The following is a 27,675-nucleotide window of genomic DNA, read 5'->3' on the forward strand; positions in this document are numbered from 1 at the left end:
TGGGAGGAAGGCAACCATAATAATTGAATAAAGCACCATTAATTGGTTATATATGTGAAGAAGTTGAAGCATGTATTTTTGTGTTAGGAACTATAGCTTTCTTTTAAGTAGTTATTTGTTCTTAGCCATTCTTAACATAGTGGACAATTGGTCAGAGTAGTGCTGTTCTAATTGTTCTTCATCTATGAAACCCAAACTGAGTGTTACTGATGACTTCACGTGTGTGTGTGTGTGTGTGTGTGTGTTGAGAGAGAAAATCATTACAAGGGATGTAAATAGCCTGTTACTTTTAAGAGTTTCTTTGTTTTAGCTTTTCTGAGTATCATGAAACTACTGTTGTAACCGGGTGCAGTGGTGCAAAGACCCCTGGTTCTGGGGATCCTAAACAGAACAGGGTCAGCCACTTGCTACTGACAAAATGGTGGTGAAACAAGAAAGGAATTTATTTGAGTGAGGCCAACACCGGAAAGACAGCAGATTAATGTCTCAGAGACTGTCTCCAAAATGCTGAAAATAGTTCCAGGTTTATATAAGCAAAATGTGGGACAAAGTCAGTGGGTACATGCAAGTGGGCAGTAAATGTCAAGTTGATCATGGTCTTGGAATCATCACATTGGGTATTGCTGGTGTATGGGCATCCCTTTAGCTTGAGGGAGTAGTTTCAGTTCCCATCAGGGAGTGCTTTGCCTACAAGGTCTTTTGCCTGAGTTAAGAGATTAGCTGGAAAGAAGAATTTAATGAATTGGAAATTTCAGACTGAGGTCAAAATGGAGGTAGTTGAAATCCTCTGTTACTATCCAAGACGTCAGAGAATCAGTTATAATGATGGTGGAGGAACCAATGCTTAGGAGAATTGCACTTTTGTTTATATCACTACCACTGCTTTCCTTTTACCATAGCACATGTGTCTTTCTCTTGTGGTAAGAAAATTATGGTAAGAAGATTAAATAAGCTCTTAATGTGTTACCAGGGAATATGTAAAATGAGCTAGATGATAATATTGTGGTACGGACAGTAGAGATGATATAACAGAATAGGCCACATAATTGAATATGTGTATATTTAAAGATATACATATATACCTGTATATATATTTCATATTAAATTGCATGGGAATATTGAAATCCTCCACTCTGTTGTGTCTTTGAAATACCCTAGTGTAGTACTGGTTTGCACACAAATCAAGTTTGGTTGTGCATATTTAAGTTGTATGTAGCTCTTGGGAAAGTTTTAGGAAATTTTCTGAAATAGTAATTTTTAACTGACCACCTAATCTATTCATACTTGGAGATGTGCTTCACATTTTTTCCTATATATTTGAAAAGTTGAAGTCAGTAAGTCAATCAAAAATAGTAAGTATTTATTACTGAACAACAAAAAAGGGCAAACTTTTCAGAATGGCTGGAAGAGACAGTTGAGACTGGAAATGCAAATTTGAGCCAGATTTAAGGAGCTATAGGATCTTACAGTCAGCGTACCAACACCATAATGGTATGATAATAGTATGTAATCATTCTGTTATGTAACAATTTGAAAAAATAAGTTTTGTGTGTATGTGTGACAAAGGGTGGTAGTATGATAGAAACTTAAAAAGTAAGACAGAAACTTTTACTAAGTAGAAAGATGATCATAATTTGGGTATGCCTGATAACTTCCCCAGTCTCAGGCAGCCTAGCTTACTGTACAGAGCTTTAAAAAGCCTGATGTAGTGATGTCCTGTATTTCACTTTGATCTAAGGTTATCTTTTTTTTTTTTTTCTTATTATGTCTATTCCACCCATCCCTGTTAATTTTCCTTAGTTTTCCAGTTTGATGACTCCATGATCCTTTCTCACTTCCTCTGTCCTGTGTTTGATCTTTTGGACAACCAATTTTAAGCTTACCTACATTAAGCACTCTGAGGCAGTTTAAATACTGTACACCTTTTTTCTCTAGTTTTCAATCCCTCCCTAGTTTGGTTTTTGTAGCAGTTGTAGTTCTATCTAAGATAATTTTTCCTCTGGCCTCACTTTTTTTTTCTTTTATTTTAATATAATTTATTGTCAAGTTGTTTAGTATATAGTGTATACAGTGTGCTCTTGGTTTTAGGGGTAGATTCCCCTGATTCATTGCTTACATACAACACCCAGTGCTCATCCCAATAAGTACCCTCCTCAATGCCCATCACCCATTTCCCCTCCCCCTGCATCAACCCTCAGTTTGTTCTCTGTATTTAAGAGTCTCTTATGGTTTGCTTCCCTCCCTCTCTGTTTGTAACTATTTTTCCCCTCCCTCTCCTTCATGATCTTCTGTTAAATTTCTCAAGTTCCACATATGAGTGAAAACATATGATACCTGTCTTTCTCTGACTGACTTATTTCACTTAGCATAATACCCTCCAGTTCCATCCACATTGCTGCAAATGGCAGATTTCATTCTTTCTCATTGCCAAGTAGCATTCCATTGTATATGTAAACCACATCTTCTTTATCCATTCATCAGATGGACATTTAGGCTCTTTCCATAATTTGACTATTGTTGAAAGCACTGCTATAAACATTGGGGTACACGTGCCCCTATGAATCAGCACTCCTATATCCTTCGGATAAATTCCTAGTAGTGCTATGGCTGGGTCGTAGGGTAGTTCTATTTTTAATTTTTTGAGGAACCTCCACACTGTTTTCCAGAGCGGCTGCACCAGTTTGCATTTCCACCAACAGTGCAGGAGGGTTCCTGTTTCTCCATATTCTCGCCAGCATTTGTTATTTCCTGAGTTTGTTAATTTTAGGCACTCTGACTGGTGGAAGGTGGTATCTCAGTGTGGTTTTGATTTGTATTTCCCTGATGATGAGTGGTGTTGAGCATCTTTTCATGTGTCTATTTGGCCTCACTTTCAAGAAATACTCATTAGCTGGACTACCTGCCTAATGTGCTCTTTGTACTTCCACCTGTGCTAGAGGAAGGGACTTAGCACTAGTGACAAGTGTTGAGGCTGTGATGAAAACTCAAGAGTTCCTTTACACTATTTATGTATGCTTTGATTAAAAAATTATCCATTTTATTGACGTGTAACATTTATACAACTAAAATCAATAATCTGGTACTATTAAAATATTAAATAAATCAAAATAACCAGTAATACTTTGATGACGTTTGACAAGTATTTACATATAAGAAACCACTACTACATTCATGATATAGAACATTTCCATCACTTTGAAGTATTTTCTTATGGCTATTCACAATTGATTCCCATCCTATCATTCCTGGTTCCTGACAATCTGATTTGCTTTTTGTCATTGAAATTTTGCCTTTTTTTAGAATTTCGACCAATTTCACCTGAAAGAAACATTGTAGGTGTCATTTTGTGTGTTTTTCTTTCACTTGCTGTAATGAAGGTTCATCCATGCTGTCGTGTATATAAGTAGTTTTATTGCTGAGTAGTATTCCATTGAATGGATATACTACAGTTGCTTTATCCATTTACCAGCTGAGGGACATTTGAGTTGTTTCTGTTTTAAAATTTTTTTACTATTATGAATAAGACTACTGTAAGCATTCTCTGACAGGTTTTTATGTGGATATATATCTTCATTTCTCCAGAAGTAAATAGCTTAGCTAGGAGTGGGATTTCTGGGTTATATGGCAAGTTGTATGTTTAATTTTATATACTACTGTCAAGCTGTTTTCCAAAGTGGCTGTACCATTTTTCATTCTCAGCGGCATCATGTGAAAATTCCAAGTGCCTACAGTATCTTTGCCAAAGCTGATATTTTGGGCTTTTTAATTTTAGTCATTGTAGTAGACGTGTTCCTGCATCTTTTAGTAGGTGTTTGCCTATTTTAGTAGATTTTTACTTGCATTTTGGTATTAGTTTGCATTTTTCTAATGACTAATGATGAGGACTTTTTTTCATGTGTTTTAATTGTCATTCTCATACCTTTTATGAAACTTTTAAAATATCTCTTGCCATTTTAAAGAATTGAGTTCCTCTTGTTATTTAGTTCTAGGAGTTCTTATATTCTAGACACAAGACCTTCATCATATATTTTAAAAATATTTTCTCCTAATCTGTGGTTTGCCTTTTTATATTCTTAACATTACATATAGTTTCAAAATTTTAAACTTGTCAAATGTACATAGCAAAATTTATCATTCTAATCATTTTTAAATGTACAGTTCAGTGGCATTCAGTACATTCACATTGTTGTGCAGCCATCATCACTATCCATCTCCAGAACTTTTATGTTATTATAATTGGTATTGTTTATTTTAATTTTCAGTTATTAGCTTCTAGTGTATAATAAAGTGCAATTGATTTTCTTATTATCGATCTTGTATTCTTCATGTAACTTTTTAGCAGAATCCTTAGGATTTTCTACGTAGACAATAATGTTGCCTGTGAATAAAGATAATATTACTTCTTTTCTACTCTGCATGCCTTTTATTTCTATTTCTTATCTTATTACACTAACTAGGACCTCTGGTGAGAGCATGTAGAGCATGCATCTTTGACTTCTCAAGGATCTTAGGGTGGGTGAGGCATTCACTCTTTCACCATTAAATATGATGTTAGCTGTGAGATGATGATGATGATGATGATTTTGTAGATAGTCTGTATCAGGTTGAAGACATTTTCTTCTGTATTCACTAAGATTTTTTTTTTTATCACGAATGGGTTTTAAGTTTTGTCGACATTTTTTCCCTGCATTTATTGAGGTGATTATATGTTTTTTTCCTAGGGTGATTTATATTGATTTTTTAAAATACAGTCAGTTAAGCTTGCATTCCTGGGATAAACTTTACTTTTCATGATATATTATCCTCCTTATATATTACCGGATTTGATTTGTTAAGACTTTGTTAAAGTTTTTTGCATAGGTGTTGATAATGGGGTATTATTTTGTATTTTATTTTGCCTTAATGTCTTTTTCTGGTTTTGTTATCAGGTTAATACCACGTATCAGTTCACTATTCTGTTTTCTGAAAGTTTGTGAAAAATTTGTTTTTTTCTTATATTTCATACAATTCTTCAGTAAAGCCTTTTGTGCCTAAAGTTTTCTTTGTGGAAGGTTTTTAACTGTGAAATCACCTTTAATACATCCAGGGCTAGTCAGTTTGTTTTTCTAGAGTGACTTTTGGAAGTTTGTTATCTTTCAAGGAATTTGCTCATTTCATGTAAATATTTGAAAACATTTGCAAGAAGTTTTTTATAATCTCTTATTCTTTTAAATTCTGTGTAATTTCTAGAAATGTATTGATAATGAAATTCTTTCATTTTTGACATTGGTAATTTGTGTCATTTCTCTTTTTTGTTTTCATTCTGGGTACATGTTTATTAATTTCATTGATATTTGGGAAAAATCCTCTTATGTTTTCTTTAATTTTGTCTGCTTTATATTTTGTGTTTTATCGATTTCTGTTCTTTGTTATTTTCTTCCTTTTGCTTGCTTCGAATTTAATATGCTTTACATTTTTAGGTTGCTTAAGGAGAAATCTTCGATTACTTGAGTCCTTTCTTCTTTTCTAAATATAAGCATATAATGTTTATAAGTTTTCCTCAAAGCGTTTTTCTAGCTGCACCTCACAGATTTTGATATGTTATATTTTCAGTTGCTCTCAAAATTTCTCTTATGATTGATTCATAATGGGTTATTTAGAAATATGTTGATAATGGGGGGAATTTCTAGATTTCTGTCATTGATTTTTTAATGTATTATTTCTGTGCTTAGAGAAGATATTTTGTGTGATTTCAGTTTTTTTAAAATGCATTGAGACTTTGTGGCTCAGAATAGCATCTATCTTTAAATGTTATATGTGCACTTGGAAATAATGTCTATTCTGCATCTGAATGGTAGAAGTTTTCCAGAAATGTTAATTAGATTAAATTGTTTGATAATATTGTTCAAGTCTTGTATCCACTTACTGATTTTCTTTCTTATTTTATCGTTACTTCAAGAGGACTGTTGATATCTCTAGCTATGGTTATTGATTTACATATTTTTCATTTCAGTTCTGTCACTCCTTGCTTCATTTATAATGAAGCTATTATTAGATGCATACACATTTACGATTGTTATGTCTGCTTGATGAGTTTACTTCATCATTATGAACCTCTTTATCCCCAGTAATCTTTGATCTGAAGTCTAAATTTATCTTTTTTCATTTATTTTTTTTTCCCTAGCTAAAATGAATTTCTTGTGGCATATAGTCAGGTCTTGCTTTTTATTCAGTGTGACAATTTCTGCTTTTTAAGTTGTTTAGACCATCTGTATTTAACGTGATTAACAATACAGTTGAGTTTAAATATATCATTTTGCTAATTATTTTCCCTTTTCCCTGCTTTTTCTTCTTTTCCTAACTTATGTTGGGTTTGAGGTTGTTTTTTGTTTTTGTTTCTAATGTTATGCCCATTATGGGGTTTCTACGTGTATATTTTGGCTAATTAATTCATTGTTTTAGGGTTTGCAGTATATATCTTTCGTCTACTTTCAAATAATACTCTATTTCAAATATGGTGTAAGTATTTTACAACAGCATTCCTCCATATCCTCTCTCATCATTTATGGTGTTGATATAATTTGTTTACTTCTACATATTCTTTAAAACCAACAAGGCATTATTGTTGTTTTTGGTTTATGTAGTCAGTTATCTTTAAAATTTTTAATTTATCCACATAGTTACTATTTTTGGCACTCCTAATTCCATTTGCACCAATTCAAATTCCAATCTGGTTTAATTTTTCTTCTTCCTGAAGAACTGTCTTTAGCATTTCTTTCAGTGCAGGTTTGTGGCAGAGAATTCTCTCAGCTTCTGTTTGTCTGGAAAAATATTTTTATTTCCCTTTTAAGTTTTAAAGATAGTTTCTCTGGACAAAGAATTATATGCTATTATATTATTTTCCCTTATACTTTAAAGATACCTTTCCATTGTTTTCTGGCTTGTATGGTTTTGAATAAAAAGTATACTTATATTCTTATTTTAGTTCTTTTTTTTAAAGAACTAATTTCCTGCTTAAATTAAAATTTTCTCTTTTATTGGTTTTCTGTGATAGAGTATGATGTGCTTTAGTGCAATTTCTTTATGTTTAGTCTGCTTGGGTGTTTAAATCTCTGGTTTTCTAGTTTATAGTTTTCATGAAATTTAGAAAAAATTCAACTATATTTCTTCAAATATTTTGTTCTATAACCTTCCTTTCTTTCTGGCTTTCCAGTTACACATGTTTTAGACTACTTGATATTATCCCACTCTTTTTTTTTTTTTAATTATTTCTCTGTATTCATTTTAAGTAATTAGTATTGCATTTTTTAAACTTCATACCTTCTTTTGCTCAGTGTTTCATTTGCTAGTAATCCTGTCCTGTGTATTTTTTATTAAAAAAAATTCTCTGGAAGTTCCATTTGAGTCTTTTGCATATCTTATATGTCTGTCATCATCATGATCATTTTTTCTTCTTTCTTACGCATATGAAACATATTTGTAATAGCTGTTTTTATGGCCTGGTCTACTAATTCCATCATCTCTTTCATTTCTGTGTTGCCACTAAGTGTTTTTTCCCCTGGTTATAGATCATATTTTCTTGATTTTTTTGTCTTGGTTTTATCTTTTCTTTTTTAAATTTCTTTTTATTTTTAATTGAAGTATAGTTGACATACAATATTGTTTTATTTTCAGGTATACAACATATTTATTCCACATTTATATATATTATGAAAAACTCACCATGATGAAGTGTAGTTACCATGTGTCACCATACAAAGTTATTACAATATTATCTTCCTTATGCTGTACTTTTCATCCCTGACTCATGTAATTTATAACTGCAAGTTTGTGCCTTTTAGTCCCCTTCACCTATATTGCCCATCCCTTCTCCTCCTTCTTTCTGACAATCATCAGTTCTCTGTATTTATGAGTATGTTTCTGTTTTTTGTTTGTTCATTTGTTTTGTTTTCTTAGACTCCACCAGTAAATGAAATCGTATGGTATTTGTCTTTCTCTGTCTTATTTCACATAGCATAATATCCTTGGTTCATTGATTTTGTAGCAGATGGCAAGATTTCATTCTTTTACATAGCTGAGTAATACTCAGTTATGCACATGTATCACATCTTTATGTATTCATCAATCAGTGGATACCCAGGTTTCTTCCATATCTTGGCTACTGTAAATAGTGCTGCAGTAAACATAGGGGTTTATTTATATATTTGAATTAGTGTTTTCATTTTCTTTAGGTAAATACCCAACAGTGGAATTACTGGATTGTATGGTATTTCTTTGTCTTTTTCTTTTCTTTCTTTCCTTTTTTTTTTTTTTTTTTTTTTTTTTTTGAGGAACCTCCATACTGTTTTCCATAGTGGTTGCACCAGTTTACATTCCCACCATGAGTGCATGAGGGTTCCCCTTAGTTCATGTCCTTGTCGACATTTATTATTTCTTTTTCATACTGATCATTCTGGGAGATGTGAGGTGATATTTCATTGAGTTTGATTGATTTTCATTTTCCTGATGATTAATAATGTTGAGCATCTTCTCATGTGTGTTTTGGCCAGCTGTATGTCTTTGGGAAAATGTTCAGGTCCTCTGCCCATTTTTTAATCACATTATGTTTTTTGTTTTTGTTTTGTTTTGGTTTTTGGTTTTTGGTTTTTTTTGTTGAGTTGTTTGAGTTCTTTATATGTTTTGGATATTAACTCCTTATTGGATATATCATTTGAAAGTATATTCTCCCATTCAGTAGGTTGCCTTTCATTTTGTTGATGGTATCCTTCACTGTGTGAGTTTTTCAATTGATATAGCCCCAATTATTTATTTTTGCTTTTGTTTCCCTTGCCTGAGGAGACAGGTCCTGAAAAATAATGCTAAAGGTAATGTCCAAGAATATACATTATATGTTTTTGTTTTTGTTGTTGTTTTGTTTTTTAAGTTTTATGGCTTCAGGACTTCTATTTAGGTCTTTATTTTGAGTTTATTTTTGCATATGGTATAAGAAAGTGGTTCAGTTTGTTTGTTTGTACATAGCTGTCCTGTTTTCAAGCATTATTTACTGAAGTGAAGGTCTTTCCCCATTATCTATTTTTGTCTCCTTTGTCATAGATTAATTGACCATGTTAACATAGATTTATTTCTGGGCTCTCTATCCTGTTCCATTGATCCATGTATCTGTTTTTGTGTCAGTACCATACTGTTTTGTTTACTATAGCTTTGTTAGTATAGTTTTGAAATCTGGGTTATGATACTTCCAGCTTTGTTCTTCTTTCTCAAGATTGCATTGGCTGTTTGGGGCTTTTTGTGGGTCCATACTAATTTTAGGATTCTTTTCTTCCAGTTCTGTGGAGAATACTATTGATATTTTGATAGCAATTACATTGAGTCTATAGCTTGCTTTGGTAGTGTGGAAACTTTTACAATACTAATTCTTTCAATCCGTGAGCACGGTATATCTTTTCATTTATTTGTATTGTTTTCAAATTTCTTTGATGCAGTTGTAAATGGGATTGTTTTCTTAATTTCTTTTTCTGCTAGTTTGTTACTAGTGTTTAAAAATACAGTAGATCTCTGTATATTGACTTTGTACTCCTGCAGTTTTACCAAACTCAATTTATTAGTTCTAATAGTCTTTTTTTTTTTTGAGTCTTTAGTATAATGTCATCTGCAAATAGTGACAGTTGTATACATTCACCAATTTGGATGCCATTTATCTATTTATTTTGCCTATTTATTATTTTGTCTACTGCAGCTACGACTATCCATATTATATTGAGTAAAAGTGGTGAGAGTGGACATCCTTATTTTATTCCTGATGTTAGAGGAAAAGCCTTCAGCTTTTCACCACTGGGTACGATGTCAGGTGTGGGTTTGTCATATATGGCCTTTATTATGTTAAGGTATATTCCCTCTAAACCCACTTTGTTGAGAGTTTTTACCATGAACACATTTTGAATTTTTCCAAATGCTTTTTCAGCATCTACTGAGATGATTATATGTTTTTTTTTACCAATCATTTTATTGATATGATGTATCACATTGATTGATTTGCTGTTACCAATCTATCTCATCCTTGACATAAATCCTACTTGGTGAATGGTCCTTTCAATATATTTTGAATTTTTTTGTAAATATTTTGTTGAATATGTTTACATCTACATTAATGGGGGATGTTGGTCGATAATTTTATTTATTCTTTTTCTGTAGTGTTCTTGTCTGGTTTTCATATCAGGCTAATGCTGACCTCATAGAATGAATTTGCAAGTATTCTTTCCTCTTCTGTTTTTGGAATAGCTTAAGAAGGATAGGTATTAATTCTTTAAATGTTTGGTGGAATTCACCTGTGAAGCTAACTGGTCCTAAACTTTTGTTTTTTCGTGGTTTTTTGATTACTGATTCAGTTTCATTATTAGTAGCCAATCGGTATGTTCATATATTTTTTCTGTTTTAAAATTTATTATTATTATTATTATTATTATTATTAATGTTTATTTACTTCTGATAGAGAGAGAGAGAGAGAGAGAGAGGGAGAGAGAGAGGTGTGAGCGGGGAAGGGGCAGAGAGAGAGGGAGACACAGAATCCAAAGCATGCTCCAGGCTCTGAGCTGTCAGCACAGAGCCTGACACGGGTCTTGAACTCATGTACCACAAGATCATGACCTGAGCCAAAGTCAGATGCTTAACTGACTGAGCCACCCAGGCACCCATATATTCTTTGCTCTTGATTCAATCCTGGAAGACTGTATGTTTTTAGGAATTTATCCATTTCTTCTAGGTTGTCCAATTGTTGCCATATGATTTTTTGTAGTATTCTCTTGCAGTCCTTTGTGTTTCTGTGGTGTCAGTTCTTTCACTTTCATTTCTGATTTTATTTCAGTCCCTTCTCTCCCCTTCCTCCCCCCCCCCCCCACAAGTCTAAAGGTGATATCAGTTTTATTTCACTTTTCATAGAACTGGCTCTTAGTTTGTTGGTCTTTTCTATATTTTGGTCTCTGTTTCATTTCCACTCTGATCTTTATTATTTCTTTCCTTCTACTGTGGGCTTTGTTTTTCTTGTTCCTGTGAGTGTAAGTTTAGATTACTTATTTGCAATTTTTTTCGTTTCTTGAGGTATACCTTTATGGCTATAAATTTCCCTCTTAGAACTGCTTTTGCTGTGTCTCAAAGAGTTTTGAACCATTTCATTGGTCTCAAGGTATTTTTTGATTTCCTCATTCATTTCTTTATTGACCCATTGGTTGTTTAGTGTTATATTGTTTAGCCTCCATGTATTTGTGTTTTTCTTGTAATTGTAATTTATTATAATTGATTTCTGCTTTCATAGTCTTGTGGTTTGAAAAGATGCTTGATAAGGTTTCAGTCTTCTTAAATTTATTGAGACTTGTTTTGTGGCCTGACATGTGATCTATCCTGGAGAATGTTCCATGTGCACTTGAAAAGAATGTGTATTGTTTTTGGATGGGAATGCTCTGCATATATCTGTTTAGTCCATTTCGCCTATTGTGTCTTTCAAAACCACTGTTTCTTTTTCGTTTTTCTGTTTGGATGTGTTCATTGATGTATATTAAGGCCAGTTTTCCCCTTTATGTTTGTTAATGTTTGCTTTTTATATTTTGGTGCTTCTATGTTAGATACATAGATATTTTCAGTTGTTTTATCTTGTTGGATTGATCCCTTTTTTATTATGTAATGACTTTCTTTGTCTCTTATTACAGTTTTTGTTTTAAAGTCTATTTTGTTTGATACAACTATTGCTACTCCAGCTTTTTTGTTTGTTTGTTTTGTTCCATTTGCATGGAATGTATTTTTCATCCATATGTGTCTTCAGATCTGAAGTGAGTCTTTTGTAGGCATCATATAGATGGGTGTTGATTTTTTTATCCATTAGGTCACTCTAATGTGTGTTGATTGGACCATTTGAATCATTTACATTTAAAGTAATTGTTGATACATATGTATGTATTGGCATCTGTTAATTGCTTTCTGGTTGTTTTTATAGTTCCATTCTATTCATTTCTTCTTCTCTTGCTCTTTTACCTTGTGATTTGATAACTTTTTTAGTGTTATGCCTGGAGCCCTTTCCCTTCATTTTTGTATGTTTTTTTTAAAGCTTATTTTATTTATTTTAAGAAAGAGAGAGAGTGAGCAGGGGAGGGGCTGAGAGGGAGGTAGAGAGAGAATTCTAAGCAGGCCCCATGTCAGTCCAGAGCCCAGCATGGAGCTCAGTCTCAAGAACCATGAGATCATGACCTGAGCTGAAACCAAGAGTTGGATGCTTAGCCAACTGAGCCACCCAGCTGCCCCTATTTTTTCTGTATCTATTATAGGTTTTGGTTTGTGACTACCAGGAGGTTCATATATAACATTCTAGCTATACAGCAGTTTATGTTAAGTTGATGGTTGCTTAAATTCAGACATACTCTAAAAGCACTTCGTTTTTACTCCTTCCCTCTACGTTATACATATACGATGTCTTTTTTTTCCCACATCTTCTTATTTTGTATATCCCTTAACTAATTTTTGAAGATGTAATTGATTTTACTACTGTGTCTTTTAACCTCCATACTAGCTTTATAAATGATTGATCTACTACCATTATGATATGTTTATATTTATCAGTGATATTTTTTCTCTTCATAATTTTCTTTTTTCTAGTACGATCTTTTTTTTCACATAAAGAAGTCTCTTTAACACTTCTTATAAGGCCAGTTTAATAATCATGAACTACTTTAATTTTGGGGGGGAAACTCTATCTCTCCTTCAGTTCTTAATGATAACCTTTCCAGGTCGAGTATTCTTGGTTGTAGGTTTTTTCTTTTCAGCACTTTGAATACATCGTGCCACTCTTTTCTGGCCTGCAAAGTTTGTACTGAAAAATCAGCTGATAGCCTTGTTGGATTTACCTTGTGCTGAAGTATTTGCTCTTTTCTTGCTGCTTTTAAGATTCCCTCTTTATCTTTAATCTTGGACGTTATTATTGTGTGTCTTGGTGTGGATCTCTTTGGAGTCTGTCTTGTCTGGGGCTCTCTATGGTTCCTGGTTTATTTCCTTTTGCAGATTAGGGAAGTTTTCAGCTATTATTTCTTCAATTAAGTTTCCTGTCCCTTTCTCTCTTCTCCTTTTGTCTCATTTCCTATGATGCAAATGTTGGTACACTTGATGTTGTTCCAGAAGTCCCTTAACCTATACCCATTTTTTAAAATTATTTTTTCTTTTTGTTGTTGAGTTGGGTGGTTTCCATTATCCTGTCTTCCAGATTGTTGATCTGTTCTTCTGTATCCCCTGTCTTGTATTGACTCCCTCTAGTGTAGTTTTCATTTCAATTATTACATTCTTCAGCTCTGATTGGTACTTTTTTTTTACGTTTTTATTCTCTTTGTTGAAGGTCTCACTGAGTTCATACACTCTCCTCTCTAGTCCAGTTAGCATTTTTATGACCATTACTTTGAACTCTTTGTCAGGTAGATTTCTTACCTCCATTTTGTTTCATTATTTTTATGAGGTTTTGTCCTTTTTTGTTTGGAATTTATTCCTCTGATCCTCATTTTGTCTGATGGTTTCTGTGTATATTGGTCAGTTATATACTGCTCTGGAAAATAGTGACCTTATGTAGAAAACTTTCTATGGGTCCCAGTAAAGCAGTTTCCCTTGATCACCAGAAACAGGCATTCCAGGGTTGTCTCCTGAGTGGGCTGTGTGTGCCTTCCTCTTTTGACTGGGCCTCGACTACTACAGTTGTGCTGGTAGGTATGGCCGGCCTTCTACAACCTCCCCCCACTTGGAGTTGCTTTAGAGGCTGCCTGCCTCTGAGATGTGGCAAGCTGGCATTTGCTCTGGAGGGGTGCCTGCTGGGATGGGCAGGTTAGTAGGATGGGTCTGCAGGGGCACACTTGGGTGGGGTGAGCTGTTTTAGCAAGGAAGATGGAGAGTGTTAGAACTGGCTCTTGCCTGTGTCAGGCCACCTAGGCTGAAGGAAGGCTAGAAAAATAACTCCTACCAGTACTTCTGTTCCGGGGGAAAGTTCCTGTTGACCCTTGCCCCTCTGGCACATGCCCTAAAATTAGTTGGTACATCTCCTTCACCTATGTAACCCAGGTGCTCTTCAAACTGCTGCCATTGTGCTTGGTCTTGGATGAGTGATATAGTGCTCTGGCCCTCTAAAACTGATCTTGGTTTCCTATACCTCTTTCGTTCTCTTGGAGTTATACCTGTTGATTTTCAAAGCCAGAAAATTATGAGACTTGTCTTCCCAGTACAGCTTCCTAGGGCTCGGGATATCCAATGTGGGGCCTGATCTTCTTGCAGTGGGTTTTGTTCCTGACCACTTCTCAGTCCCTCCTGCCCTTCTTGATGTGGCTTTTTCTTTATATCCCTGTGGTCAAGAGCTGTTCTGCTGGTCTTCAGGTCATTTTCAGAATGAGTTGCATTATGTGTACTTTCAGCCTCAGTATGTCTGTGGGTGGAGGTGAGCTCCGGATGCTCCTACTCTGCCATCTTCTCTGTAGTCTCGTTCTGATTTTTTTTTTTTTTTGAATGGCTGTTGATTTTGATTGGATTATGATAATTTGAATTTTCACTTGTTGATTGCTAAATTTTGTTGTATTATTTCAAATAGTGTATATTGTTCCAGTTCTCAGTTATTTGAAATCAGTTGGATTATTTTGAGGTGTATTTTAAAGATTTGTTAGTGTGGGTCCAGAACAAGCATATTGTAGGACAAGTTTAACCCCACTACTAAGGAGATGCCCTCCTGAGGATTCAGCTGAATCTCTATGCATTACAAGGTTTATCCACTCTGACTAGTAGGAACATAAACTGTTGCCAGCTGTGTGTGAGCTCTAGCTGTTGTCCCATCTACTCACTTTTGTTTGTCTTTTCCTAGCCTTCTGTAGTTTTCTGTCACTTGTGTATGGGTTTTACTCATCCCAAGACTTGAGCAGACTTTTTTGAGATTCTTACCCAGTGTAGTTTTCTCACTTCTATGCAACTAGAATTTCTAGTTGCCTTATAAACTTAACTTTTTGCCTTATAAACTTTTAACTCTGTTTCCTTAGCTCAGTTTTGCTTGGGTTCCCCCACTATGTCTTCTAGTTTGTAAACTGACTCCAGGTTGTAAGCAGGGCAATTATAGTGCTTGCTTTGCTTTTTTTGCTTTCTTTCAGGTATTACAATCCTATGCTGCCTGTTGTCGAATATCCAGAACCCACTGTTCCATATATCTTGTTCAGTTTTCTAGTTATGTTAGTTGAAAGTTAAGTCTGGTCCCCATGTCTCCATTTTGATTGGAAGTAGAATGGTGTCTCTATACTGTAGTTTAAACTGTTTTTCAACCTTTGTCATACTTTTCCTTTGAAGTAACTATAGTACAGAAGATAATTGATCCTGTAGGAGTGGGTCGCACTCAAGATGTCTGTGCATAAACTGCTGGTGATAGTTAGGAAATATATGTTTTATTTTTTCTGTTCAGTCTTTTTATCTTTTATTATATTTTATATTTTATAAAGTATTTTATAAAAAGTAGAGTGTCTTCTTGTCCTTAAGTCTTTGTGTAAAATTTATACACTAGGAATATGCACTATATTTTTTGGTAGTTTCCTGTATCTTAGACACGACTTCCCACTCTTAGTAAACGTTGAGAAACAGACATTTCTCATTTCTGTATCCATAATAGATTATTATAATATTTAGAAAACACACACTCATTTTGGTATAATGTGAAGAATTTTAGTCTAAAAGTTTTATGCTGTTTGGTTAATTAGAGATTCCCTAGTAGAGAATAGAGTATAGTTGCAGGGTTTTCTTGCTCATTTTCTGAAATGAGTCTAATCTGATCTTTCTCCAGATCTGTATTCTTTCTGACTAGGTGACAATCCCAGTGCTCTCTATCCTTGGCATTATTCTCCTTTTCACTGTATTGAAACTATAGTTTATAAGATAGCTGCAGTTGCCCTTGGAGGGCTCTAATGCTTTGGCTTTTTAGGATTCATGCATGTGGTAACAAATACCACCAGTAACATCATCTCTAAAGGATGAGGACTATAGATATGTACAATTTAAAATTATTTCTTTTGGAAACTCATCTATTTTTCCATTCTTTCTTTATTTCTTCTGGAAATTATATGTGTTCTTCAAGGTTATGCAAGCTTTGACAAGCTGTGCTTTGCCAGCCTATCCAAGAGAAAAGTCAGCACCTTATATAGAGCCAAAGTAGAGGAGAAAAATCCCCAATTTTTATGTCATTGTGTCGGGAAATGGAAAGCATAGTGGGTATGTGTGCAGATATATGTAAACTTGTAGCTCTGCATGCTTTTGGGTCTATATTGTGTTCTTTTTATGTCTTATAGGGACAATATGATACAGGCCATGGTAAAAAAAGGTTTTTTTTTATTCACTTTTTAAAATAGGTAGATGTTGGGGCACCTGGGTGGCTCAGTCAATTAAGCCTCTGACTCGGCTCAGGTCATGATCTCGTGTTTTGATTTGTGAGTTCGAGCTCCACCCTTGGCTCTCTGCTGTCAGCACAGGGTCCACTTAGGATTCTCCGTCTCCCTCCCTCTCTGCCCCTCCCTGGCTCACATGCTCTCTGTCTCAAAAATAAATAAATACTAAAATAGGTAGATGTTTTTGTGATGCTGTCAAGATAAAATTTCTATTTTTAGTTAATGTATCTGGTATCTATATGATATTTATATACATAAATGAAATGTTTATGTAGCCTTTGCATTTTACCCTAGACTTTGTTGTGTGCTAGCTTGTGTTTGACTCTGGTTTCATTTGGCCTCCTTTTTCTGAGACTTTACCTATTAAATGTACACAGCCTACCTTCTCGTGTTCCAGTGCAACTTTATGTTACTCATCTACTTTTTTCTTTTGCTTGTGTCCTGGACAAGATTTCTCCCTCTATATTTATTCTTTCCTCCTTTGAAAGTCACCTCTTTGGTATACCATTTCACTAGGGTATTATTATACAATTTGATAAATTGAGTACTCCTCATGTATTAATGATACTGCTACTGATAGTAGGGAGTTTTGGTATTTAAATTGATAATTACAGTAGGTTATTAATATTATAATGTTAAGCACTTTGAGTGAGAGTTCATTTTCTTTAATTTTAAGAGTTTTTAGGCTTTATTTTTTCCTTTTGCATTTATTGCTGTTTTCTTTTTTTTTATATGAAATTTATTGTCAAATTGGTTTCTATACAACACCCAGTGTTCATCCCAACAGGTGCCCTCCTCAATGCCCATCACCCACTTTCCCCTCCCTCCCACCCCCCCATCCACCCTCAGTTTATTCTTAGTTTTTAAGAGTCTCTTATGGTTTGGCTCCCTCCCTCTCTAACTTTTTTTTTCCTTTCCTTCCCCTCCCCCATGGTCTTCTGTTAAGTTTCTCAGGGTCCACATAAGAGTGAAAACATATGGTATCTGTCTTTCTCTGTGTGACTTATTTCACTTAGCATAACACTCTCCAGTTCCATCCACATTGCTACAAAGGCCATATTTCATTCTTTCTCATTGCCATGTAGTATTCCATTGTGTATATAAACCACAATTTCTTTATTCTTTCATCAGTTGATGGACATTTAGGCTCTTTCCATAATTTGGCTATTGTTGAAAGTGCTGCTATAAACATTGGGTACAAGTTTCTGGGTTTTTTTTAGATTCTTACCATGAGGAAAAGATATGTCTTTTTAAAACAAGTTAAGTAGTCTCTTAAAACCATCAGGTTCTTGGAGAAAATTGTTTTTCTTGAAACTCAGGCCAGTAGAGGTATGTCTGTATTGTTTTCTTGGTATCTACAAGTCAGGTATTTTCATGGATGTTCTGCTCGTCCCAAAAAGAGAGCCTAAAGCTGAGTTTTTCACTTGGGGAGTGCTTAAATGCTCCACAAATCAGTGACCAGATTTGTTTCATTTTGTGCCCATGTGGTTTCTGTGGGTAGTTTGTTGTTTTAAAAACTTTCAAAGAAGAGCATTTTTTTTTTCCTGGCAATCATGTGTATCCCATGTAAGTATTTTTCATTATTAATAATCTTGAGAAGAACCAACTCCAGGTCATAATACATTTGGCTAAAATCATAAGGTTTTATCCAGTCATCCCATATGATTTGTGTCTGGTTTGCCAAAATCTATTAATTTGAAATTCCCAAAGGGCAGAGTAATGTTTTCCTCTCCTGTTTCTGTCACCAACCTGATTTTGTAAATTATTTCTATCAATTTTGTGTAAATTAATAGTCTTTAAGAGAAGTTCATGAGATATATAGATTTAATTTCTTCTAGGCCTATAGGCTGGTTTTACTTTGGGGTGTTTCCACCCCTTCTTTCATACTCTATATAGAAATTTCCCTTTCTGTTTATGACCTGAATTCCAGCTTTCTTATTGTGTTTTGCTTTTCATCTTCTTCCTCATTTAGGCTTAGTGGTTAGAAATCTTGTCTTTAATTGAATTTCAAAGTGGTTGAGTTTTTGTCATTTTCCGTTCTCCTGTCCAGCAGTGAGGGTTTGCTTCTGTAGGTATGCTGCAACCTTTTAATAATGAATTTGGTTTTAAAGAGAAATTGAATTAAATTCTTGAGTTATTTCAGAAAGTTGTAACATCATGCTATTTATATTTCTGGCCACAGTGAGGGTTTTCATGAAAATGAAGTTTTGTAGTGAAGTTTTTCAAAGTGAAGCTTTGTGTCTCAGCTTGTAGGCATGAAAGGTGTCTTTAGGATTTGGCTAGCCCAGAATTACAATGTTAAATAGTCCACATAAATTTTTTAGCTATTAAGTGAATACTATTTATAATTAGGAAGTAAACAGAAAGAAAACCTGAAGAACCCCTTCTCTGAATTTTCTGATTTAACAGAGGACGAAACTGAAATCTAGATAGATTCCGTGACTGAGATAATCTGCAATTTAATGGAAGCATTAGGTCTAAGCGCCTAGAGCCCTGACCCCACATCCAGTGCTCTTTCCACTCCCTTGGAATCTCTTACTATCTTATCCCTAATAAAATAACAATTTAGTGTAAAATGTGTAACATTTTGGTTTTAAAATACTCTCGTACATTTTATTTTTGTGATATAAGTTTGAGTGATGAAAGCTTATAAATTCATACCACATTTTCCTCTTGTCCTATAAAAACAGTATTGTTTTTGAGGTTATCATTTGGTTTAAGCCTATTCTTCATTGTATTAAAGTAATTTTTAAAATTTTCCAAAGCTATGAAAACATGCAAATAAGAACTTCCTATTTAGCATTTATTGATAGCCTATTTAGCATTATTTCTTTCCTGTCTTTCTAACTGAACCTATTTTCTTCAGGCATCTAACCCTTCTTCACATGAGTCAGAAAAAGGGGTCTTCTTTCCTCGATCCAGGATTGAGAGTCTAAGTGAAACATGGAAATTCCCTTTCTTTGCTAGTGACAGGTTCAAAGATGGGCAGATCACAATCTCAGAATATCTTGATCACTTTGTTTCCAGCCTGTGGTAAAGCTCCACACAGGCACTCAGCCAGGGGAGTTTACAGAGAGTTCCTGAAGCTTTGACTTATAGTGCTTAGAGCCTGCTGTATCTGTGTGTTTCCTCTTATATTTGACAATGGTTATACATTTCCTTATTGTTTAAGCTCTTTTGCTTTTGGAATTTCTGTTACTTCTGGATAAAAAGTATGCTATCTGATGCATCCCCTAATACTTTATTTTACACTGTGAAAGATGATTCAGTAAGAGATTTTGGCTACTAAATTGATGTGAATTCAAGGAATAGGGGAGACTTTCAATAGATTTGAAACTAGAAGAATCTCTGAAGAGATTTGTGACTGAGAGAATTATAAAATCAGGGCTCTGTAGGCATCATAACCCATTGTGGTTTACCTTTCATCTTTTAGCTCCACTGAACTTTTCCTTTTAAACCACTGACTCCCTAAATCCAGTAGTTTCTGTTCATTCCTTATCTTCTTTGACCTCTATTGTGCCTGTTTCTATTCTTGTACAGTTTTTCCTTATTATTTCTAGGGCATCATTCTGTCTTTGTATATTCATGATCATCTCTTTTAAATTTCTTTTACTAACTTACTTTATTCGACCTATCCCTTGAGTAGTAATGGTTTTCTATGTTGTTGTTGTTGTTGTTTTTGGCCTAATTAAAAAAAAAACCCTTTTATTGTTTAGAATAATTTTAGATTTATAAAAAATTGTGAACTCAGTACAGAGAGTTCTTATATACCCCACTCACAGTTTTTCCTATTATTGATATATTAGTATGGTACATTTGTTAAAATTAATGAACCAATGTTTATACACAATTACTAATTAAAGTACATGACTTTTTTCAGATTTCCATAGTTTTTATCTACCTTCTTTTCTCTATTCCAGATTCCCATAAAGCAGGATATCATATTACATTTAGTTGTTATGTATACTTAGGTTCTTCTTGGCTGTGATGATTTTTTAAACTTAACTTGCTTTTGGTGACCTTGACAGTTTTGAGTAGTACTGGTCTGGTGTTTTATAGATTGCCCTTCAATCAGTTGAGGTTGGTCTGATGTTTTACTCACATTTGGAATGAAGTTATAGGTTTTTGGGAGGAGACCATGTATGTAAAATGTCATTTGATCATGTCATATCAAGGGTACATACTATCAACGTGACTTAATCATTGCTAATGTTGACTTGAATCATTTGGCTGAGATGGTTTTGTCAGGCTTCTCTGCTTTACATTCTTCTTTCCCCTCCTTTCCATATGTATTTTTGGAATGAAGTTGGTGTGTTCAGGCCATACTTAAGGAGTGGGGAGTTCCTCCTTCTTGAAGATAGAGTATCTGTATAAATTGATTGGAATTTTTCTGCATGGAAAATTTTTCCTTCCTTCCTTCCTCCCTCCCTCCCTCCCTCCCTCCCTCCTTCCTTTTGTCATTTATATCAATATGGACTTGTGGATATTTATTTTCTACTTTATTTGGCCTAATTTTTTAATTACTGTATTTATATTGATGCTTTCTAAATATGTTTATCTTGGCAATTCTCACTTCTGTTTTAGAAAGAGCTCTTTCTAGTTAACTCCCTATTGATCTGTATTCCACTGGCTTTTGTTTTTGTTTTTGTTTTGAAACTTTAAATGTGACCATATTGCCTAGACTCATACTAATCATTTTATACCTCATCTTTTTCATTTTATGCCTCATTGTCCTACCTAAACTTTCTTTTCTACCTGCTTTCTCAAGCTAGAAACCAGTGGAATCTTTTAGTTTTCCTTTCCCTTTTACAACCCCCATTAGTAGCTCTTATTTGGATTATATTTATGTCTTTCATTTCCCTAAAACTAACCTATTACTTCCACCCCTTAATCCACATTGCTTCATAGACCTTTTTCTAAAATACATGTCACTTATTCAGAATACTTACATCCCTTCTCAGAATCCTTCAGTGAGTTCTGTCTCTTGACTCTAATTTAACTGTGATTTTAGGCAAATTACTTGGTCTTTCTCTAGCCTAAGTTTTCTTTTTTAGAAAGTGTAGATAGATAATGATAGACATCTTCTGAGGATTAAAAGTGGTAGCATATCTAAAGAGTTTAGGTATGTGTCTGATACAAAGTAGTACACTGTACAACATAGTTATTTTTATTGTTTTATGGCTCCAACTCCTTAGAATGACCTTTCACAATTTGGCTCCTACCTACTTATCCAGCAGCTTCATTTGTAGATATTCTTTTGCCATGGGCACCTTGTCATTCAACAGTTTCATATTACTTATATTTTGGGTTTGCCATACTATGTGCTTTTTATACCTGTCCTTTCTCACATGTTCCTTTGTCAGAAGTGTTTTTATCTTTCTTGACTAACAGGAAAAAGTGGCTTTTGTATATCTCAATATTCAACTTAAATATTCCCACCATGCAGAGTTAATCATCACCTTTTCCTATTCCTGTCACTATACCATGTGTATAGATATCTAACGTATACTATATATATGTTTGCAAGTTTGTTAAATTGTGACCTCCAAGGGGAAAGGAGTAAACTTAATTTATCATTACATTGCCAGCATTTAATATCACTCAGTTAAATTTGTTACATAGACTGCCTTGCAAGTGCTGAAATCATGTCTAAGTATCCTTTACTAATGGTCAGCAGGCTTCTACTTGAACCCACCCTGTAGTGGCACATTTATAATTGGAGAGGTGGTGATTACTTTTAGCCGGGTCTAAATTTTAGAATTTTAATTTTATGTAGATTTTAAATCTCTTTGCTTTTGGCTTTCATTTGTCTGTTCTCTGGAGCCATCATTAGTCTGCGCATTCAGCATTGTGCAAATATTTGAGCACCAAATATGTTTTAAGTACGTTTCAAAAATCTCTTGGTTAGAAATGAAATAAACCTGAAACACTCCAGCCTAAGAAAAACAAGTTTGACATTGATATTCTCCAGACTTTTTTGATTATTTACCTCTATCAGGTATCAGGTATACGTCCAATATGGGTGTGTTTATCTACTCATTGTGTGTGTGTGTATGCATGTGTGTATGACTATAGTCATATGTACATTATAAAACAGACACAAATATAGTACTTCGCCAAAGATAATATAAAATACGTGTATTTTATTTTAGATGGAGTATTTCTTCTCACATTCTGATGGATCGTCTTGCTTGTCTCCTGCTCCTCCTCAGGGTGGTATGTGCACACCATCTTAAAGACGTCTGATCTACGTAATCAGACTCTGTTATGGGTAGGGTTGGAGCTGGTCTTTGGGATGACTGAAAAGATTCATATGCCTTCAGGAGATTTGCTTTGTTTTTCTTCTTAATTGCTTCACTCCTTCAGACCAGCTTCTCTCTGGGGCTAGGGCCATGGTTGCTAGCTTTGGGCTTGAGCCTTTACAGCTTTCATTTGTTTATTGAACAGATTCCGAATGGAGAATGTAGTCTGTGCCAGGCACTATTCAAGGTATTGAAGATACAGCAATGAGTATTAAAAAGAAGTATATTTAAGTGATAAGTGCTATGTAGAGAATTAAAGTAAGATGATGTGACAGTGATTAAGTGACTGCTTAAGAAAGCCTTTGTCCAGAGGGAATGTTAAAGCTGAGATCTGAATCAAAAGAAATAACTAGCTCTGTAAATATCATGAAGAAGAGCATTCCAGGGAATAGCTTAGGCAAAATTTTTAAAGTGGGACTGAACGTGCATGCTGAGGAAGTAAGATAAGGTGGTGGAGTTCATAACTTAGTAGATAAAGAGAGTTTTGTGAACAGAAAGGGAAGGGACTTTCTCCCTTCTATATCTAGTTGGAAACATCCCAAGGAAAGATTGATTGATTGAGCTATAGTTTCCTATCCTTAGGACTAATTATTAATTGTGTTATTTTATTTAGTTCAGTTTGAGCAAATTGCCCACCGTTATGGCTAGGAGAAGCTTGGAGGGAAGGGTGTTGGGTTGGCAAAATTAAGAGATGCCACTTACTATGTGTGCCTTATAGTACAAGGGTTTTCATTTTGTTATCTAAGAGTTCTGTTTTAATACGTTTGAAGATAGCTATTGTTTCTTTGTTGACTTTTTATGAAGGCTAAACTTTTGTAGTTTTTTTCAATATCTCTTCATTCTTCTCTGAAATAAGTCTTTAACAACATGTATTATTTCAACAGTACATGGTAGTGGTGAGGGTGAAAGGTGGAAAGAGAAAATGAAAGTCTCAGTTCATTCTTCGAATATATCCATTCTACTCCCTGAACAGCCATTCATGTGTAAAGGATACATGTAATGTGATGATTCTCTGTACTTTATTTTCTAAGACAGGGAAATTGACCAGTGTATTTTAGGAAGCATTTTTTAAGTTAAAACAAAAAGAGTTTTCAGATGTCTCTGCGTAATGGAGAAAACTTTAACTCATATTGTTTCATCTTCCAAATATTTTGAGTGATAGTTTTGCCTATTGTTTTTTGGTAGTATTAAAAACTTTGATCCAATATGACAGTTGCAGCTGCATGGTTTGCATTTTGAATAGTGGTGGGTGGGCATAATATTGATTCATTGGTGGTATTTACCATTATGGGAAAAACTGGATACCAGATTTTGATGTTTCTGAAATGATGCAGTTTGTAGCATATCAGCACTATGTGATGTTTTGTAACAATCTTAATTTTTTTTAGTTTATTTATTTATTTTAAGAGAGAGAGAGCATGAGTGGGAGAGGGGAAGAGAGAGGGAGAGAGGGAGAATCCCAAGCAGGCTTCACGTGGTCGGTGCGTAGAGTCCTATGTAGGGCTCAAACTCATGAAACTGTGAAATCGTGACCTGAGCTGAAATCAAGAATCTGTCTCTTACCTGACTGAGCCACCCAGGCACCCCAACAAGCTTAATTTTTGAAGTCACATGGAATAGGTGTCTATAAGGAAGCAGGAGAGTCTAATTTCTATAAATTAATATGATGTATACTTTGTTTTTTTTAACGTTTATTTATTTTTGAGACAGAGAGAGACAGAGCATGAATGGGGGAGGGTCACAGAGAGAGGGAGACACAGAATCTGAAGCAGGCTCCAGACTCTGAGCTGTCAGCCCAGAGCCCGACGCGGGCTTGAGCCCACGGACCGTGAGATCATGACCTGAGACGAAGTCGGACGCTTAACCGACCGAGCCACCCAGGCGCCCCTGATGTATACTTTTAATAAACTGTACAATAATTGTATTTGATACCATGTTCTTTTTAAGAAATCATGTTATTATTTATTCAATTTATAGTGCTTGAGCTAAGTTAGGTTTGATTTCTAACCTAGAAAGAACTCTTACGTTAGAGTTCCAAGGTGAGCCTCATATATTTGAGTATATTTTTATTTTTTTTAAATTTATTTACTTTATTTTAGAGAGAATGTGAGTGCTCATGAGAGCAGGGGAGAGGGTCAGAGGAAGAGAGAAAGAATTTCAAGCAGGCTCCATGCTCAGCATAGAGCCTGATGTGGGGCTCGATCCCATGACCCTGGGATCAAGAGTCAGACACTCAACTGACTAAGCCACTTAAGTGGCTAAGTACTTAAGTACTTAATTAAGTACTAAGTACTTAATTTAGATATTGAAATGCTATATATTATGGATTTTAGAAGCTTTAAGAAATTCCCTAAAAATAGAGATCTATGGTAATTAATTGGCTTTACTACTAACTACTACTACTACTACTACTACAGAATTTTAGCAATGCCTTTCTATATTGTAAGTTTGGGTTTTGAATAGTGGGTTGTGAGAAATAAATTGGAAATCTTGTCTCTGTGGGTTGGAATCTGGTGTGGCTTCAAATGACAAACAAAATATTTTAGCATGTACATGCCAGGTAAAATTTCAAATGGATTTTCCATAGGGTACAAACTTTTGAAGCCAAATAATATAAAGGGATTTTATACTTACAGGCAGACTCCTGTTGAGTTACATTGGTTTTGTTAATTTATGGTGGGGAAATCAATAGCTGATGAAGCAAACAACTAAAGAAATATCTTGTACAGTTTGTTTCTGTCCATTTATGACACGTTGTTTGGGGAGGAGTTCTGAGGTGACGTGTAAGACTTGGTATCCTAAAAGTCTGGTGGTTTTTTTTCTTTATATTTTTAAAATGACAGGTGTATTTCAAGATCTAGAATATCTTGTTTTGCTTCAAGAAATTGTCCTAGAAGAATTGAAATTAGTTTCACATTTATAATTATACTTAAATGAAGATATATATGTTTTCTTCCTTTCTTCTAATTTATTTGAGAATTTTAGGAAAGGAATATTGTGCTGCTAGTAGAGTGTCCTGTGTACAAGGGTCTAGGTGAATTTATTGTCTTTCAGCTTGCATTATTCTTATTTATATGAGTGGCTGGAGATGTCACATGTAATTTGAGGTCTACATCTGGTTTTATGTTGAGTGAATCTGATTTAGGCTCGGCTATCTTCAATGGTGATTTTCCCAGCTGTAAATTAGGAATTTGGCATAGAAAACTGTGTGGTTTTGTGTAAGTAGAATTCAGATTTTGATGTTTTCTGTCACTTCATAATTCTAATTTTAGAGTTTCGGTTTTTAAAGCAGAATAATTCACTCCAGAGAAGTCTAAAATCTGATTACTCATATATTGCCAGGAACATTGATGGTCAATGGTTTGAGTCAAACTGAGTATCTTTTATTAGAAATATGGTGAAGAGTTTTACTCATCCACTCAGAATTGTAGCCGTGAACTTTATTTTGTTTTCTTGATTTCAAGTTTTTATTTAAATTCTAATTAGTTAACATATATGGTAAAATTGGTTTCAGGTGTAGTGTTTAGTGATTCATCACTTCGTATAACACGCAGTACTTTTCTATCTTGTAAAGACTACAGGAAACCCTTTGTATTTGCATTCTCAAATGTCTTGGAAGCAGAGATACTATGGAATTTTTCCTTCACTGGTAATAAAAAGGGAGGAGTAGGGGATAAATGTGCAGCATGAACCACTCATTGCTCTTTGCCTTTCCTTAAAAAAAAAAAAAAATTCACCTTTCAAATTAGTGGTCTGAAGTGGACAGGGTTTCAATTGGAATATGGCAGGTACCACAAAGTATTTCCTTATAGTTATTACCTACTTGTGCAGTGCCATCTATTTGATTATAAATGCCTTGAGGATTGAGTTTACTATATATTCATCTTTGTATTCTGTTACACTTAGCTCCTCACATAATTTACACAGACAAGTGTAGCAGGCAGTTGAGTTAAATTGGATTGGCTTGAATTGGAGGGGATGAGGATTAGGCAGATGGGAAAACAGGGCTAGTCTGAGGGAAGTTAAAAGTCTTTTAGTCCTTCTAGATATCTTGTTTTAGTTTAAGTAATCAAGATGGTGATGTTTTATTTACCTTTAAAACCGTTATAGTTGACGAGTCAGAAATTGTAGCGTATCCTTCTCTGTTACCAGCTGGCAATTTACCTTTCAATAAGCTGTTCTGGTTAATAATTCTGGTGGCTAAAAAATACCATTACATATATTGTTTCAGAGGATAATTCTCATGAATTAATTTCTAGACTAACTTCTTCAGTCTTTTTCTGCTCCCCACCTCCCTATTTAAAAAATGAATGTGGAATTTGCATATATTGTGAAATGTACAGATAGGGGGTGTAGAATTCATTGTGTTTGACATATATATAACTGTGTACTATATACTCCAATCAAGATAGGAAACATTTCCATTTTCCCAGAAAGTTCTTTCGTTGACCTTATGCTCTCTCTATAGACCATTTTACCCCATCCTCTGATCCACTCTTCTGATTTCTTTTACATAGGTTAGTTTTACCTGTTATTGAACTTCATATAAATGGAATTACACAATATGTACTCTTGGTGACTGGCTTGTCACCCAACATGTTTTTGATTTTTTTTTTTATTATTAATTGTGTTGCTTTAGTCTGACACATAACATAAAATTTACTGTCTTCACCATTTTAAAGTATACAATTCAGTGGCATTAAGTGTAATCACGTTGTGTTATCATCACCACCATCCGTCCACAGATCTGTTTTCATCTTGCAAAACTGAAACTTCATCCTTATTTCTTAATTAAAAAAAAAAACAACGTTTTCTAAAAAGAACATAGGGAAAAAAGAAAAAAAGCATAGGGGTGCCTGGGTGGCTCAGTTGGTTAAGTGGCCAACTTCGGCTCAGGTCATGATCACAGGGCTTGAAGGCTCCTGAGTTTGAGCCCTGTATTGCTCTGTGCTGACAGCTCAGAACCTGGA

At 34.5% G+C, this 27,675-nt stretch overlaps 1 protein-coding gene across 23 annotated transcripts in view; it reads left to right on the forward strand.

Moving 5' to 3' along the window:
* CCDC91 (coiled-coil domain containing 91) overlaps positions 1–27,675 on the forward strand; it is a 387,168-nt gene that overhangs the window by 27,943 nt on the left and 331,550 nt on the right. For 12 of the 23 annotated variants that reach the window (XM_045465034.1, XM_045465032.1, XM_045465033.1 and 9 more), the window contains one exon: positions 22,556–22,619. The exons of the other annotated variants lie outside the window; for them this stretch is intronic. In XM_045465034.1, the coding sequence (XP_045320990.1) occupies positions 22,556–22,619 (64 nt within the window). Of the gene's footprint in view, positions 1–22,555; positions 22,620–27,675 lie in introns of those variants that run through there. 23 annotated transcript variants of the gene reach the window in all.

This window comes from Leopardus geoffroyi, chromosome B4, assembly GCF_018350155.1.
Source record: "Leopardus geoffroyi isolate Oge1 chromosome B4, O.geoffroyi_Oge1_pat1.0, whole genome shotgun sequence".
In the NCBI taxonomy this organism is placed as follows: domain Eukaryota; kingdom Metazoa; phylum Chordata; class Mammalia; order Carnivora; family Felidae; genus Leopardus; species Leopardus geoffroyi.